This window comes from Corvus moneduloides, chromosome 19 (genome assembly GCF_009650955.1).
Source record: "Corvus moneduloides isolate bCorMon1 chromosome 19, bCorMon1.pri, whole genome shotgun sequence".
Classification (NCBI taxonomy): Eukaryota; Metazoa; Chordata; class Aves; order Passeriformes; family Corvidae; genus Corvus; species Corvus moneduloides.
This window is the reverse complement of record NC_045494.1, coordinates 4,140,950-4,155,899: the sequence shown is the minus strand read 5'-3', so window position 1 is coordinate 4,155,899 and position 14,950 is coordinate 4,140,950. Positions and strand designations below refer to the sequence as shown.

Here is a 14,950-nt window from a genome sequence, read left to right as displayed (position 1 = left end):
GTTAGAGGGGGACATTGGAGGAAATTTTGGTCTGCTTTACAGGAAGAGGCTCTGCCAGAGGTGTGTGGAGAGTCTTCAGCAGTTACCTTCCCAGACTTCTTAAAATGTCACAAAGTGGTGTGTCATTTCACTACTCACTGGCCTCCTCCAAATCTGTTTAGCAATTGCTACCTTAGCATCTTTATTTCTCCATTATCCACTGCCTCTCTTCCCATCTGAAATTATTTTTGCTGCCTTTCCAGTTCTGGTAGTGGGGTTTCTTTGCTTTTCTTTTCCCCCATTGTCTCTCTGTGCTCACTTGTTACCTAGGTGTGATGCTCCCACACGCTGAAAGACACGCTGGCTGTTTGATGGCAAAACTCAGTCTGGCACAGCTGGGGAGAGCACAGGGACTGTGGCAGGGAGGGTCTCTGGAATCTTCTGTTCCCTCATGCCTCCTGGTAACCAAAGGAAATGGAAACACTCCTGCTTGGAAAAATAAGTATTCTTGGAATTAAACAATTAACAATTAACAACCAAGCCTGAAGACAGAGGAGGCCAAGTCCAGGTTTTCTTATGGCACTGTTTCCTTGATATGCTTTTATTGAAGTCTTTGTTGTTTCTCTATGCTCTGCCAGAGATCTGAGCTGCAGAATTTCAGTGAGCCTGAGGCACAGAAAGTAGCATTGAAAAAGCACAGTAGGGCTCGAATGCACTGAGAAGTTGCCTGACAAGTGACAGATCTAAATGTAATATCCCTTCAGGTTTGTGTGCAGCATTACTTTGTTTTCCTTGTCTCTTTTCCAGAACTGGTCAGGAATGAAGTGCCAATTCAAACTGCTGCGCATGGCTGTTGCCTTGATCTGTAGTAAGTACCATACAATGCTTGGCACACATGCAGCCAGTCCTGTTTTGTTTGTCCTTGTCATAATAGTTCAAGCTGACTCAGAGGGTTTTGACTTTGCAGCAATTTTGGTAGGAACTTGCATCTGGACCTTCTGGCAGCAGGAACCACATTGCTCTCCACTGCAGATTTTGGCTTTCAACACAAGTATTTGGAAATAAGGATTTGTCATTAGCTAGCATCTATAGCTTGTGGTGTTTGTGAAAGAATTGGACTTAAGCATCTTCTCTTTGCAGTCTCAAACATGCAGTGTTTTCGTAATGATAATACTTGGGTTTCCTTGAGCACGTCCTATCTGGGATGGCAGCAGCATTATACACACACTGATGAATTCATCCAGCCATATCACCGGGGGGCACAATAAGGGAAACCAAACCATGTGTTCATCACAGACAACTGTCTTCAAATTCTAACTCATTTTTGTTATGGTTTTGGTATAAATTTCAGGAGGCAAATATTCCCCAACCTATCTACACTCCCACAAACCCAGACCACTTTCCAGCCACTGGAGAGACCTCATGTCTGTGTTCCACAGCCCTGACACGGCTACGGCTTCCCTGTGCTCACCATACAAGGCAACTTCTCCCTCTCCATCTCCTCAGGAATGCAGTGCTGTCTGCAACATGGACTTAAGAAGGGATAACCTAGACAATTAATTTATTTTTTATTCTTTGTTCCAGTGAGCTTTGAATTTGGAAGAGCCGTGTGGCTGCGATTCCACCCCTCTGCTTACCCGCCATGCCCTCACCCCAGCTTCATGGCTCACCTGGGAGGGGTGATGGTTGGAATCACCCTTGGTGTCATCATCCTGAGGAACTATGAGCAGAGACTCCAAGATCAGACTTTATGGTGGATCTTCCTTTCTATTTACATAATTTTTGTCTTGTTTGCCATCTTCTGGAATATTTTTGCCTACAGTCTGTTGGATCTAAAGCTACCTCCCCCACCTTAAAAACATGGGACAGAAAACTGGAGAGCAGGAGTCATCTGTCAGCTGTGTTAAATGAATGAAGATGAAGGATCTATTTTTGTATTTAACTTAGGGGAGGATGATTCTTCTGAACACACAAGTGTGCTGAAGGAAGTGCTTAAAGATCTCATTAAAGAATGGGCTGATCAGTTTGTTCACAAATTCAACAGGTTCTATAACTCTGGCTGACCATGCCCTGCAGTTTCTGCCCTGCATCTGGGCACTGACTGCTTGGGTTGTTAGCACGTATCAATATTTTCTATGAGATATTTGTATTTTCCAGATCAGTGCTGGAATTATGGCCAATTGCTGAGTGAATTTCCTCAATGTTACTGAACACTAAAAGGGAAAAAGAGCAGCCATTTACTAATTAGAGACTCACGTGGTACTCACAAGGCAGCTTGAGTCTGATTTCTTTGGACACATCTGACTGTTCAGCCATACCAGTGCCACTGTCTAATTACTTGAATGGTTCCTAAGATGTTTTAGTCTATGGTGAAACTTGTCTTGCACAACTTTAAAAGGAATCAGCAGAACTTGATCACACAAAGTGATGGAGACTGGTCTTCAACTACAGGTCAAATGAAGTTGCACTATAAACATTGGGAATCTTAGTGTTGTGGACACGCAGCCAGAGGTGACTTTTACTGTGCATGTTTAGCTTAATTTTAATTAATTATTCTCCCCCCCTTCCCAGCCTACTGTGGCTTGTGGGTGTGTTTGGTTTTGTTTGGTTTTTTTTGTTTTTTGGTTTTTTGTGGTGTTTTTTTTTTTTTGTTTTTTTTTTTTTTTTTTTTTTTTTTTTTTTTTTTTGAGGGATGAAGAAAAGGAGGGCAAATGTTCATTTGTGGTTTTATCAGACGACAATCAGGTCCTGTTTTCTTCTCACATTTTTTCTGGCCACACTGACCAAACACCTGGCCTGCAGTGAGCTCCTAGCAAGGATCTCAACACTTCCAGCAGGTTCTTACTAGGAAAGTGGGACCATGATCACCTCCAGCAGCCCAGGGTAGGAACTATCCAGTCATTACAGCCATACAGTCCATTTGGGGTCTAGTCCACTGAAGGCAGTGGAGTTAAATCAGTTTGTATGCAGCACTGGTTTCCCACTGAAGTGGAAAAGGTGTTATTTGCTAGTGATCATTGTGAAATGGTTAAAACTGGTTTTAAGATGACTGCTAAATTTTGAGGGTGCCTCTTCCTGAAGCAATGGATGTTCAGGAGCTCCAAACAACAGTTAGTTGAAATGATGCCTTTTTCTTTAACGCTGGTCAAGCCCAGATTCAGGCAATCTGTAACTGGGCTATGGCATAGTCCATACAGTTGCCTGCATGGACCTGGGAACCACATGGCGACCTCGGTAGCACAAGCAGTGCTTATAGGTACTCGTCTCTGTAAGGTGCTTATTTTGCTTGTCCCTTTAGAGAGCTGCCAAATTACAGCCCAGGAATGTGGGTGCCCTCCTTTTCTCTCCCCTTTACCCACCTATTCGGTGGTCTGGATAAAGCAGCTGTAAGACTCTCTCCAGACAAGCTCCTCCCTTCCTTTTTTCTCTTTCTTGTTGGTGCACAGGCACCAGCCACCAGAGCCTTTCACAGCATATCCCATGGGTACTATAGCAGTTGTGTTTGCTCTGTAGAAAAATGTCTCTGTCTTGTGGGCTTTATTCTCTCAGCTGTGCTATCCATGCTGCCAGATGATACCACAAGCTAGTAGGAGCCTGTCCTTCTAGATGGGACATCCACAAGTGCTTATCAGCTGCCCCTTTCTTTGCCTCTTACGGAAAAATATCTCTGGGTTGAGGGGTGAAGTTCACTCCCACAGGATGCACTAGTAAAAGTTCTCTTGCTTCAGAAGGAGGGGGGACAAAATAAGTGTTTCTACAGCCTGGAATAAGCCTTACCTGCAAAAGAAACAATTTTTGCCACCTTTGTGCACAGAAATGGGATTTCTGAGGATGACTGCACTTTTGTTGTTCTGCATGGCCAGTACATTGCTCATGGGCCCTCAATCGAGGACCAAGAGGAAGGGATATGGGCCAGAGCTCTGTTCATTTTGAAGAAGGGACTGGTTCCCTGTGCCATTTTACCTCTGCAGTTTGGGTCCAGATCACAGCAGTCACAAAAGTTCCCATATATTGTAGCAGGTGCTGGCCCAGTGAGTGTCGTAGCCATGGATCCCCCTGAGAGCAGCAGGCAGGAAGGAGAACGGAAGCTAGGAGAGTTCTGACACGGTTAACAAGTAAGGAGGACATTCCTTCCCTCACCTATTGCTAAGCCTTTGTCATTACAGATGTCTTGAAAACAGAGATGACCAGGAATGAGAGCTCCCCTTAAGTTTTAGGAAAGCTTTTAAAATTTTGACAGAAAATTTCAGTTGCAAAACAACCCCAGATTATTTTGCCTATAATTTACCAGAGTGCAATATGCACCAATTGACTTTTATTTTTGGCTTCTCAGCTGAAATCTACTTAGTGCCTATGAGCTGCTCCCCAGCAGAGGTTTCCGTGCCTGCCAGTGTGTGCTCTGTGGTGAAACAGTAAGGTACAAGTTGAAGAGCCACCAGTTTCTTGATCAGCTTGATCATGGCAAACACGTCTTTGCTCAGCTCAGGAGCAAGAAGGAGCTGAACAGAGGAATCCAGACAGCCTTCCTTGGTCCTTGTTCCATAGATGAATGTAGTTTACATGAACTGGTTGAAAACAGCTCTGAAGTTGATCTTATGACTTGTTCTTTTAAATTGTTGTTCATCTTTCTGACTTCCATTCTGTGTCCCCATACCCTGCCCGAGCAAGTCTACAAACAACCCTGGGGATCAGAAAGGCCAGACTTTAAGGCAGTGTTAGATTTATTGTAGGTGAAAGAATGCAACCCTCTCACATTCCTGCTCATCAGAGCTGAAATCTCCACCCATACATGGAGCAGTTTGTGCACAGAGCCTGTTGTCTGCTAAGAATCAACCAACTCATGGAGCCAGAAGCAGCACAAAGTGCTTAAGCTTTTAAATTATTTTTTTAATCATTAAAATTACAGTGTGAAAACTTGCTATGTTTTTACAGAGTATCATGAATTCCAGTTATGTTATTTTCTAACACACCCATGAGTGCCACAGTGCTGCAGCACCACAGACCTAACAGCAGCCAGGCTTTTCTGTTACCTCCAGATGTCCTTGAAGCTGCTGGCTCATGCTGGAGATGTAATATTCTCCATCCTACTCATTCATGGTTCCAACCTGTCACAGTCAGTAGTGTGTTCCTGAAGGAGCATCCACCGAGCAACTGGTTTCAATGATTAGTTGTGGTTTTATTTCAGCTACTGCCAGGATTTTCCATCAGTCGGATAAAACGTGAATCTATTGAACCTTATAACTGTGCAGTGCTAGAGCAGAGGGCAAGGACTGTCACCAGTGTACAGGTTTGAACAGTGCACCTCGGAGCAAGTTATTTTATGCTGTGTCCTTGAGTGAGGACACAACACCTGGGGGAGAAAAAAAAAAAAAAGCAGCCGTTTGTGTGGTGGATTTGACTTGCAGTGAGTTCATTGCAGCAGTGGTCCGGGAGGATTAGGGGCGGTGCGGCAGGCGGGGAGCCGGCGGTGCTGGATGCGAAGCTGCCAGGGACACCTGCCGGCGGCGGGCAGTAGCACCGGCCCGGCTCCGGCCGCCTCCCGGGGACGGGCGTGACAAGTGGCTGCGACAGCCGTGAGGAAGAGGAGAAAAGTGGAGAACCAGACAGATCAAAGTCCACGGGGACCGCAAATGGCACCTTTTATTCCTAGATGCTTGGAAACAGGTAAAGATTAGTTTTACACACAGCGGTAATAACATAGGAGGGAGGAGGGAGAGAGTTGTCATGCAGTGATGGGAGAGGAGATTAGCAGAAACAATCTCTGAGTGAGTTGTAGCAGTCATAAAAATGCTGATGAGTTTACTTTTGCTGAGTTTTTAAGACAACATCTTGTGTCACTGTTTCCCTGTCAGTTGATGAGGAATCTTAGCACTTACGTGGCGTATTGTGGTTTTTCACTACTTGCTCCTTTGGCAGTGGGAAGTATGTTATCAACAGGGAAGGGGGAAGCTAGAGAAACTGTTACTGGAAATAAAGCTCAGGGATTCTGTACCCCAACACCTTGCTCCTTCTGATGGATTATACTGCCCATGTGTTTTAGATCAGATTGGGCCCTTTGAGTGTGAACGGGGCTATGAAGGATGGAATCTGACATGTTCAGAGCTGGTACTAACATGACAGCTGACTGCTGACCTCACAAGGCAGCTGCTGTTCTGTGCCAATATTTAGTCTCACAGGATCGTGGGTAGGACTTTCACACATTCTTCATTGAGTAAAGAGCTCAAAGTCTGTTCGCATAGATTCAAGCTCAGCCCAGTTGCTTTGGAACATCCATCCACTGGCTTTGCCTGAAGTGGAACTGGAGAATGTGAACATGGCAGTTCAACACCAGCCACCTCTGGGGGCAAGCTGGGACTAGAGAACCCAGACCAGCACCTCTGAGTGTTGCTGCTCCCCTGCTCCTCTTACAGTGGTGGCTGCTCTGCAGTGCTTTGTGTGGTAGAACTCAAAGATTCCTTCTCTAATCACGGATGCCAAGAGCTGGTTATAAAGGACTACAGTGCATTTTGCAGCTCTGTAAAAAAGAATCACACTTAAGACAGAAACCAAGCTTATTTAAAGGTAGATGTATTTTAATCACTGGCTTTTAATTGGAAAAGCTTTCTAATGAGGTATTTCTGAAATGCCAGTAGGAGTACAGAAAATTTATGTTTCGGGGTACTTTACAACACAGAGCACAAAATACTTTCTATGATTTAAGTAGCTAAAGTACCTTATTTTTAGTGAGCTTGATAGACACATTGTCACTGATTCTCTCCTGACTCCCACAGTGTCTGTTCAGTTTGCAAATAAAGCCAGATTTATGCAGCTTTTCTTTTAGTTACACTTCTAATGCTAACAACACTTCCAAGCAAAGCACTAAACTATGTAATTTTCTGCCTTAAAATACTGAACAAATGGTACTTTCCCTGTGAAGGGCTAGTAAAACAAAATGATATTTGCAAGGTAAGATGCTATTGTATGTTTCCAAATATTTTTGTATTGTGTACATTCTGTATATTTTTGTTGTGACAATATTATTTGAGCGCAGAATCCATTAAATTTGGTGGTGGTTTTTTGTTGTTGGTTTTTTTCAGTTTAATTTTTCTTTTCTTTTTTTGTAATAAAATTGAGTTGTTCTATATCACATACCAAAAAACCAACCAAGAAAGAACTTTCAATGACAGTTTTATAAGTTTGTGTACAGTTAACACAGTATTTAACAAAAGAGCCCTTGGTTTGGAGCTCTGCCATCGTAATCTTCTAATAATGATATTGGTAACTCAGTTTTTATGTCTGTCTAACAGATGAAGGGGAGAGTGAACTGCAGCTTCATTTCTCCATGAGATCTAATGAGCATGCAGAAATAGCTTGGAACTTGTATGGAAATTCAGGTGTTGTCCCACCTTTTGGCAGCTGTCCCTTCAGAGCAGTTGTGACCTCAGAACTGCAGGGAAGTTGACGACCAAGTACATTTGAGTAAATTTTTGTACTGGGGAGGAGGGTTGTGCTCTTTTAACATCAGGCTCTACTGAATATTTTCAAATCTCAGAGCCAACACCCATCTCTTGAATCAAGAGTGGAAACGACATATCCAGAAAGTTCTGCAGTAAACCTCCAACTGGTTAAAATAAAAATCCTTCTACCAATGTGCAAGGGGGAGGCTCATTTTGAAAAATAAGTTGTGTTTTTGTTGGGAAACACTGGGTTAAAGTGTAAATTATAGGAATGAAGATGTCTATAGGAGCAGTTCCTGTCAGATGTGCTACTCCCAAGGGAGGCAGATCACTGCTACCATGTGTAGGACTCAGCTCTTGCTGTCAGTTCTCTGCACTGAACTGAACTTTCCAAGACACTCAAATCTCTCTATTAATTAGCTGAGGACTTTCAGCAAGAAGGTAAGGTGGGTTTTGTCAGTTTTTGTCAATTAATACAAAGTGTTACTGCCTACTAGTACCCTACATTTTTCTTGCTACCTGTTTTTCACATCCAACTTATTTAAGCACTGAGCTCACTCTTGTGTCCTGATCAGCCAAAAAACTGAACAATCAGTGCTCCAATTTTGCTAGAAATGTACAGGAGCAACAAAGGGTGACATTTTATTGAGTGGTGCTCACTCATGAAAGAAAACACTTGTTACTTCTCAGAGCTCCTGCAAATGATTGAATGAGGAGTTTGTTTTCTTTCACACTACTTTTCTTTTCTTGTTTGACCTGCCCAAATACGACACCGTATGTCACGTTGGCTGCTAATACCACACTTGCAGCTCCTCTGCATTGAGGGATAAAGGGTTTTAAACAGGAGACGTCAAGGACCACACTCATTGACAATTTATAGGTACACAGTTGAGGTTTTGAATGTGTTTTATTGTCATCCTTATTATAGGTTCAACGTGATGGTGTCACAGAAAAGCAGCAACTTCTGCCATCACAGTACAGAGCATCGGCACAAGTCACACTGAACCACGTTAGTTACAGTCACTGTTTCAGGGGGAGTTGTTCAAACACCCTCTGCTGCAAAGGGAACCAACAGGGAATTTTGCTTGTATCAGGTTTACAGAAATCATCCTCTTTCTGAAGTTACTCAGAGACTTCGTGAGTTTTTATTCCAGCTGTAGATAAAGATTTCCTTCAGGTATTCTGCTGCCTGTGTGTCCCATGATGTGGGTAAGAATTCATTGCTGAAATACAGAGAAATGTTTTAAAGTATGAGTAATTAAGTTGGGAAGTTAATTTCCTTCAAATTCTGAAGAGGTCTTATTATTAGATGTGGGAACTTTTTCATTTCTTCATGATTGAAAAACATACAGTAATTTACAGTTATGCAAAACTGTAATAGAAGAACATACAAAGAAGGTCTTGATCACACTTCAGACTAAGGAAGAAGAGGGTACATCAAAGAGCCTGGGAGTTTCAGATAGCTGTTGTGTGTATGTATGCATACATACAGGCACATACAAACTGATCACTGCAATGGTTCAGTCTTAAGGCAGCTCTGTTCTGTACCAATTAACAACCTGTTTATCCAGTGGCAGCAGAACAAACCACTAGTTTGAAAGCAGAAACCAGCTATGGACTTGTTACCTAGGTTCTCTTAACTAATATGATTAATTCATTTATTATCTAGATCTATCCAGATGTTTGTGCTTCTTTATTAAAACACAGTAGCCAGATCAAAATTATTTTAAAAATACTTAAAATATTTAAAACAGTGAAATGCTTGCCAGGTAAGGGATTGGGGTTTGGTTTTGCAATGACTGTAAAAATCAAATGTCATTATTTCCTCAGAACAGGAGCAAGTCAGCTGGAGAATCTGAAAACTCTGCAGGAGTTAATATTATCTGATATTTACACATTTAAAAAGCTCATACTGCTTTGTCTAAAAACAAGAAAAGGCAGATGAAACTGCAACTAAGGTTTGAGTTGGGCAATACTTTTAAATATAAATTAAAAATCCTGCAATAGCTGCACAGAAGAAATTATTTATACGTCAGATAATTTTAAGCTATTGATGTTTCCCTCATGAATTCCTCCAGGACAGTCACTACGTTCCTGGCTTCTGGCATTTCTGCATGTTCTACTTTCACAATCTTCAGCAGGATGTCTCCACTGCCACAGTTCTTCAGGAACAGGTAGCACTTGAACAAGGCATAGTGGTTCATTTCAGCCTGGCGGATAAACCTCTTCAGGTTGTTAATGTCCTGGATAGCCTGGGGAAAGAGTAACAGAGCATTTTCTTATCCTCCTACATGGAATGAAAACACATTGTTGTGGAAAATAAAGGACAAATAGCACGAGAAGCAAAAGCATTTCCAATAAGAATTTTGTATTACTACTTAAGAGTAATGTAAGAACTGAATATCGTCTTGGATGCATATTATAGCTTTTACTGTAATGATGCAAAATATGTGGACACAACGTGATGTGTCCAACTTGTAGCAAGAATTCTCATATTATGGCAGCTCACTTAAGAAGTGTTAACTACTGAACCCATGGTACCAGTTACATGAGATTGCATGTGCAAGGCTCAGATTAACAGTATTTTAAGAAAACAAACAGCAACAACAAAAAAGGTGGATCTTACTTTAAATTTGAGAAAACACCTTTGGAGCATTCACTGAAGAAACTTTCACACCACTTCACAGCTGTTCTTGTCAACTACAGTAAGCCAGCCCTCAAATTAAGCTTCAGAGTTAATCAGTTAATGACATACAGACATCATAATAACCTAAAACTTTTATTCACTGCAAAATAATATTTTGCATATCGTATTTGCTCCCTCAGTAACCCTAATATCTTCTTCAAGTCTTTAATATATATGAACAGGTACCTTCAATTTAAAGTTCTCCAAAATCTGCCGGAAGAGAAATGGATTTGCACCTTCAGCACCATTCACAAAAGCCTGCATCCAATCCTCACAGAATCTGTTGCTTCCTGTTAAATGTTCAGGAACACAGAGAAGAGATGAGAAAAAGCATATGAGCTCAACATAAATATACAGCTGCATTCACCTGGTTTAATCACTCTCACATAACAACTGATAACAATATACCTGGGCCAGGAAATAAGTCTTAAGGAAAAACAATACATGTGGGAAAGAAAGGCAAACACAGCTACAGCGATTACACAAGACTGGGTTCTGATTGTTGAATTCCTTTTCCCAACATTTGTCAAAACCACAACAGGAAAAAAAGTTTTGCAGATTCCCTGAAATGTACAAGTCATACTTTCATGGTCACAAACTAAATGTACTGTGGATTTTATTACCAAGCATTTTCAACCCAGGGTTTCAGTGTGTCTGGTATAACAAACTACTCTGGTACCTCACAGGACAACAGGTGTTCCTGTTTCCAGCCAGAACCCAAACTTTCTGGGCAGGAGCCTATAAGCTTCTGCATATCCTCAACTGCTTCTAATGTCACAGCTCTCAGCAGCTGATGGATCCAAGGGAGAAACATGAAGTGTTCACAGCTGTAATCTCACCTGCATTATGCAGCTGGGGCTGAGGTCCACTACAATCTATAACCATGGACTTGTGCTGTTCCTCTGTCATGGCAATACACAGAGAGGTCATTGTGCCTTCCTGGACAAGTCCTTGGAGGCTGGCAGCTGCCAGGAACCTGACAAAGAAAGCTCTTGTCAACTGTTTGCTCTTTTACAACTCCTGGACACCAAGGTGACTGTCATACACAGAAGCCAAATTACTCAAAGGTTCCTTGGTCTCAAAATATTTTTACCTGCTGATGTCCTTTTCTGTTCTTTCATCTGCATTTTTGACTTCTACAGGAGTGTAACTCAGAGCCTTAAACAAAAAAAGAAACAAGAAGAGGGAAAAAAAGGAAAAAGCTGGATACAACTTCAGTATTAATTTTGTTGATATTGCAGTTCCAAGCAATAAATACATAATGTGGTATTTTAAAAATTGTTCTTGTCAAGGCAGTACTCTGTATTGTAGTCATTGCAGCTGGTTTCACACTTAGAAAGACATTCAGCAGTTACATTCTGTAAATTATTCTATCCAGAGCCTCCTCAAACTTGGGGACTAGAGCTAGGATTAGTCTCTTTTCTGTTTCCAGTGAATTACACAAGGCACATACACAATGTAACACCCCTTTTCATTCAGAGGAATTATAGCATGGACAGCCTGCTCATGTTGTTTCTAATTTTCTTATTCTAATTTCAGCATGGACACCATTAGGTAATTGGGGTTTTTTTAATTGATAGAAGAAATTGTTATATGCTTCCTTAGCAATAAGCACGGGAAAAGTACTTGCTCTGAATAAAAACAAAAACAAAAACAAAGAAACAAAAAAACCACAATCAAAAAAAGTGGGGGAAAAGGAGTTTTCATTTACTCCTGCTGGGAAAGCAAATGCAAGAAACATTTTAACCATGCTAGAGTCACTGAGATGCCTTCTGGAGGGTTTTTAGCTATCCAGTTTTAAATACACTTACAGCATGTAGCAGAGAGGCGAGTTTGTCCTGGAAGAGCTGCATGACCCTCTGAATAGGGCAGATGGCATCCTCAAACCAGCTCCTCAGGTAGGGGCTAACACAGGTCTCCAAGTTTTTTTGCTGTAACAAGTTGAAACATTAAAAACTTTAACTACAAATTAGATTTCTATGCAAATAGAAGCTTTATTAATAATCTACTCAACATAAGATATTTGGATGTTGGAGCCTTCTTAACCTCAAACCACAGTGAACTAAAATAATGAGTTTGACATTTAAAGACTCACTTTATCAGCAATGAAAGGCTTTGCATTTTAAGAAACAGCCAGAACTGTAATATTATGGTATATATTAAGTGAAGGCCATGCAACAGCAGATGGGATGACAAAGAGACTTAAAATGCAGAACTTCCACTAGAAAAATGTGACAAGAAACCCACAAATGTCCTTTCTTAACATTCAGAACTGGTAAGAATCGAGGTGGACATTGATAACTTCCTTGCAGACCATTACCTTTTATTAGTTATTCTTCTCTCCAAATTTAACTGTAAGTGACCTTTAAGAGATTTATGACTAACACAAAAAAGTCCCCCCTTTTTTTTTTTCCTTTTGACTTGTGTGGTTGATAGCACCTTAGACATTCATTGTACTACAGCGAGTCAAGTACCTCTCCCAGTGTTTCATACTGGTACTTGAAACACCTATTTTGTCTTTATAGATTAGATCTTCCAGATTGTTTTAGCAATTAATCTGCATAAATATTAATTTTTACAACTTAAAAAAAGTTAGGCTTTACCTCCAAATCAAGATTTATCTTCAAATTTTGAATGTATTTGTCCAACTCAAGTCTGAAAGTATCTTCTTAAGGAAAATAAGATGCCTCAGTTAAGACCTGCATTTTTTTCCTTTCAGTATATGGCTGTTACTGACATTTTCAGTTACTGGAAGGTGTGCACAAACGAGCTGATTTCAAGTAGAAACAGACAAAACAACAAGATAATTTTTACATCATCTCCCTCTCCATACAGGTTAAGAAAGTTAAAGGTAAGGATATAGTTCCAGACCTTTCTCTGAGCCACCTAAGAAACAAACCACATATTCTGGAGCATTGATGTCTGATTCCAATGTTGCCATTTCCAGAAGACTTTCTTGTTGGAAACGACAGTAGTAACAACCAACTTTACCTTCTGGTATGCTATAAAAACAAGAAGAAAAAAGAAAATAATTACATTACTTTCTTCCAGATACGTCACAATAAGTAAATGCAAAAAGCAGACATAGATGATTTCTGAGGTAATTTTAACCACCAGCATTGGTGGCTCCTATGGCCACATGTAGAGCTCTTAGATCTTCTCTTCTTTCTTCTGTCTGATCAGAGGAGTTTAAAAGGAAATAATCATAAACATATGTAGTATTTTTCAAGTATTCAAACAGTAAATAATTTAAAACAAAAGTATTTTTCTCAAAGCTACCTAAAAAAGGAAAGTGCCATTGTGTAAGGCTGTTATTAACGGCAGCAATAGATCAAGAAAATGGAATCAGGATTAAACCTAAGTGCAGCAGCAGGCAGGCAAGATGTGCAGTCCTGCCAGTGTTCCTTACAGCTCTCATTCACCAATTATTTCAAAAATTTACCTCAGCCCCACTGATGCTACATTCCCCATTCCTTCAAACAGGGCTCCTTTAGTAAGACGCTTAGCAATGAAATTGCGCAACTCCGTCTCTGCTTCAGCTGGTAAGTTGGTGTCCAGCAAGGAGAGGCTTTAAAAACCAGAAGAAATCATTACCAGAAGGCAAATGTTTTTGTTTTGTGTCTCTCAACATGTGCAGAACCTGCTTCTAGCACGGGGGTCCCTGCTAGCTCTCTCTCTGGTGACAGTTAAGGCAGCTCTGTGACTTTTGGCCCATCATGAGCAGTCAGTGGTTTGCCCACTCACCAGGAGTCGGGAGTTGTGATGTCAGCTCAGGCTGACCTTCCCAGCAGCTACGGACAAGATACTGCCCTCTTTGTTCCTATGTTTCCCAAACTGTAATACAGAGTGTAAGGAAAGATGTCCATTGAAAATTAATAGATTTTTGTTATATGTTACCTACATGAAGAACCAAGTCAATACAGCAATATCAAGCACTAGTAGCAAAGAAAAGAGAGTTCAACTCAAGGACGATAGTTTCTGTTGAATGCATTATTTAAGCTCTATATATGTGTCCATTCCCCAGGTATTCCAGAAGTGCCATGGGGACTCCAGAATGCTTTCACGGGGGGTTATGTTTTAAAAAAACTTAAGAGGACTTAACAATGATCTGACAACAATACGGCAAAGACTTCAAATCGGGGTGTTCCCGTGATTGTGCTGTTCTGCCGGTCGGCTTTACCTGAAGTCTTCAGTGGAGGGCGTGTGTGCCACGGCGCCGCCGGCACTGCCATCCCCGCCGGCGGCTCCCTGCTGCGCGGACCTGGAACCCAAGTGGTTCCCGGGAGTGAGTTTACAGCCGTGACACGCAACAGGGAACAGGGGCTGCAGCAGTGAAAAGGCACGGCCCGAGGGCGATTAAAAGCAGGAGAGGGGAATCGGTGGATTATGGGAGGGAGAGAATCTCACTGGGGGGAAAGAGAGGGGTGGGGAAATAAAGGGAATTCAGGGAGCTGGAAATGACCGAGGCCTGGGCACGGCCTCCCCGCGGGGGGACCCGGCGCCTCACCTGCGGTAACCATATAGGCCGTGGTAGGTGCAGCCGTGCCGCTCCGGCCGCCGCTCCTCGCCCGTGCCGCCGCCCTCCTCGCTGCTCTCCAGCTCCCGTTCATCGCCGTCCGGCAGCACCGGCAGCATCGCGGCCCCAGCCCCGCCTGTGCAGCGAGGAGCCACCGGGCTGCGCTGCCACCCCGCCCGCCGGGTGTGCCGTGAACCCGCCCCGGGGCCCGGCGCTGGGAGGAGCTTGCGGAGCGTACGGGCCGTGTCCTCACCCCACCGAGAGCAGTATGAGGTCATGCAGAAACGGCTCTGGCTGTTGCAGCTCCTCCGTTTGTGTAATGCACAGAAAAAT

The 14,950-nt window shown here is 42.3% G+C and overlaps 2 protein-coding genes across 8 annotated transcripts in view; one reads left to right on the top strand and one right to left on the bottom strand.

The window, feature by feature from the left end:
- The window catches only part of RHBDL3 (rhomboid like 3), a 73,162-nt gene extending 66,122 nt beyond the window's left edge, over nt 1-7,040 (top strand). For all 4 annotated transcript variants that reach the window (XM_032128913.1, XM_032128912.1, XM_032128914.1 and 1 more), the window contains 2 exons: nt 787-847; nt 1,564-7,040. In XM_032128913.1, the coding sequence (XP_031984804.1) occupies nt 787-847; nt 1,564-1,835 (333 nt within the window). In that variant the 3' untranslated portion in view covers nt 1,836-7,040. The remainder of the gene's footprint in view (nt 1-786; nt 848-1,563) is intronic.
- Nucleotides 7,041-8,303: 1,263 nt separating this feature from the next.
- C19H17orf75 (chromosome 19 C17orf75 homolog) lies at nt 8,304-14,923 on the bottom strand. Of its 4 annotated transcripts, XM_032128908.1 has the most exons (10): nt 14,609-14,923; nt 14,282-14,362; nt 13,544-13,669; nt 12,963-13,103; nt 12,705-12,762; nt 11,913-12,032; nt 11,195-11,259; nt 10,941-11,077; nt 10,288-10,391; nt 8,304-9,667 (listed from the first exon to the last, which is right to left on the bottom strand). In XM_032128908.1, the coding sequence occupies exons 1-10, from the start codon at nt 14,893-14,895 to the stop codon at nt 9,458-9,460; spliced, it is 1,329 nt and encodes a 442-aa protein (XP_031984799.1). In that variant the 5' UTR covers nt 14,896-14,923; the 3' UTR covers nt 8,304-9,457. The 4 variants fall into 4 exon arrangements, with proteins under 4 accessions (XP_031984799.1, XP_031984801.1, XP_031984800.1 ...); XM_032128910.1 differs by lacking the exon at nt 13,544-13,669 and having other exon boundaries at nt 14,609-14,922; XM_032128909.1 differs by lacking the exon at nt 14,282-14,362 and having other exon boundaries at nt 14,609-14,922.
- Nucleotides 14,924-14,950: the final 27 nt, after the last annotated feature.

Excerpts from the sequence above, each read along its gene's own strand:
- C19H17orf75 (XM_032128908.1), bottom strand. The coding sequence starts at position 14,895 with ATGACCTCATACTGCTCTCGGTGGGGTGAGGACACGGCCCGTACGCTC. Across the intron at positions 13,670-14,281 it reads CCCTCCACTGAAGACTTCAG|CCTCTCCTTGCTGGACACCA; the intron begins GTAAAGCCGACC and ends TGGTTTTTAAAG. Across the intron at positions 11,078-11,194 it reads ACAGAAAAGGACATCAGCAG|GTTCCTGGCAGCTGCCAGCC; the intron begins GTAAAAATATTT and ends TTTCTTTGTCAG.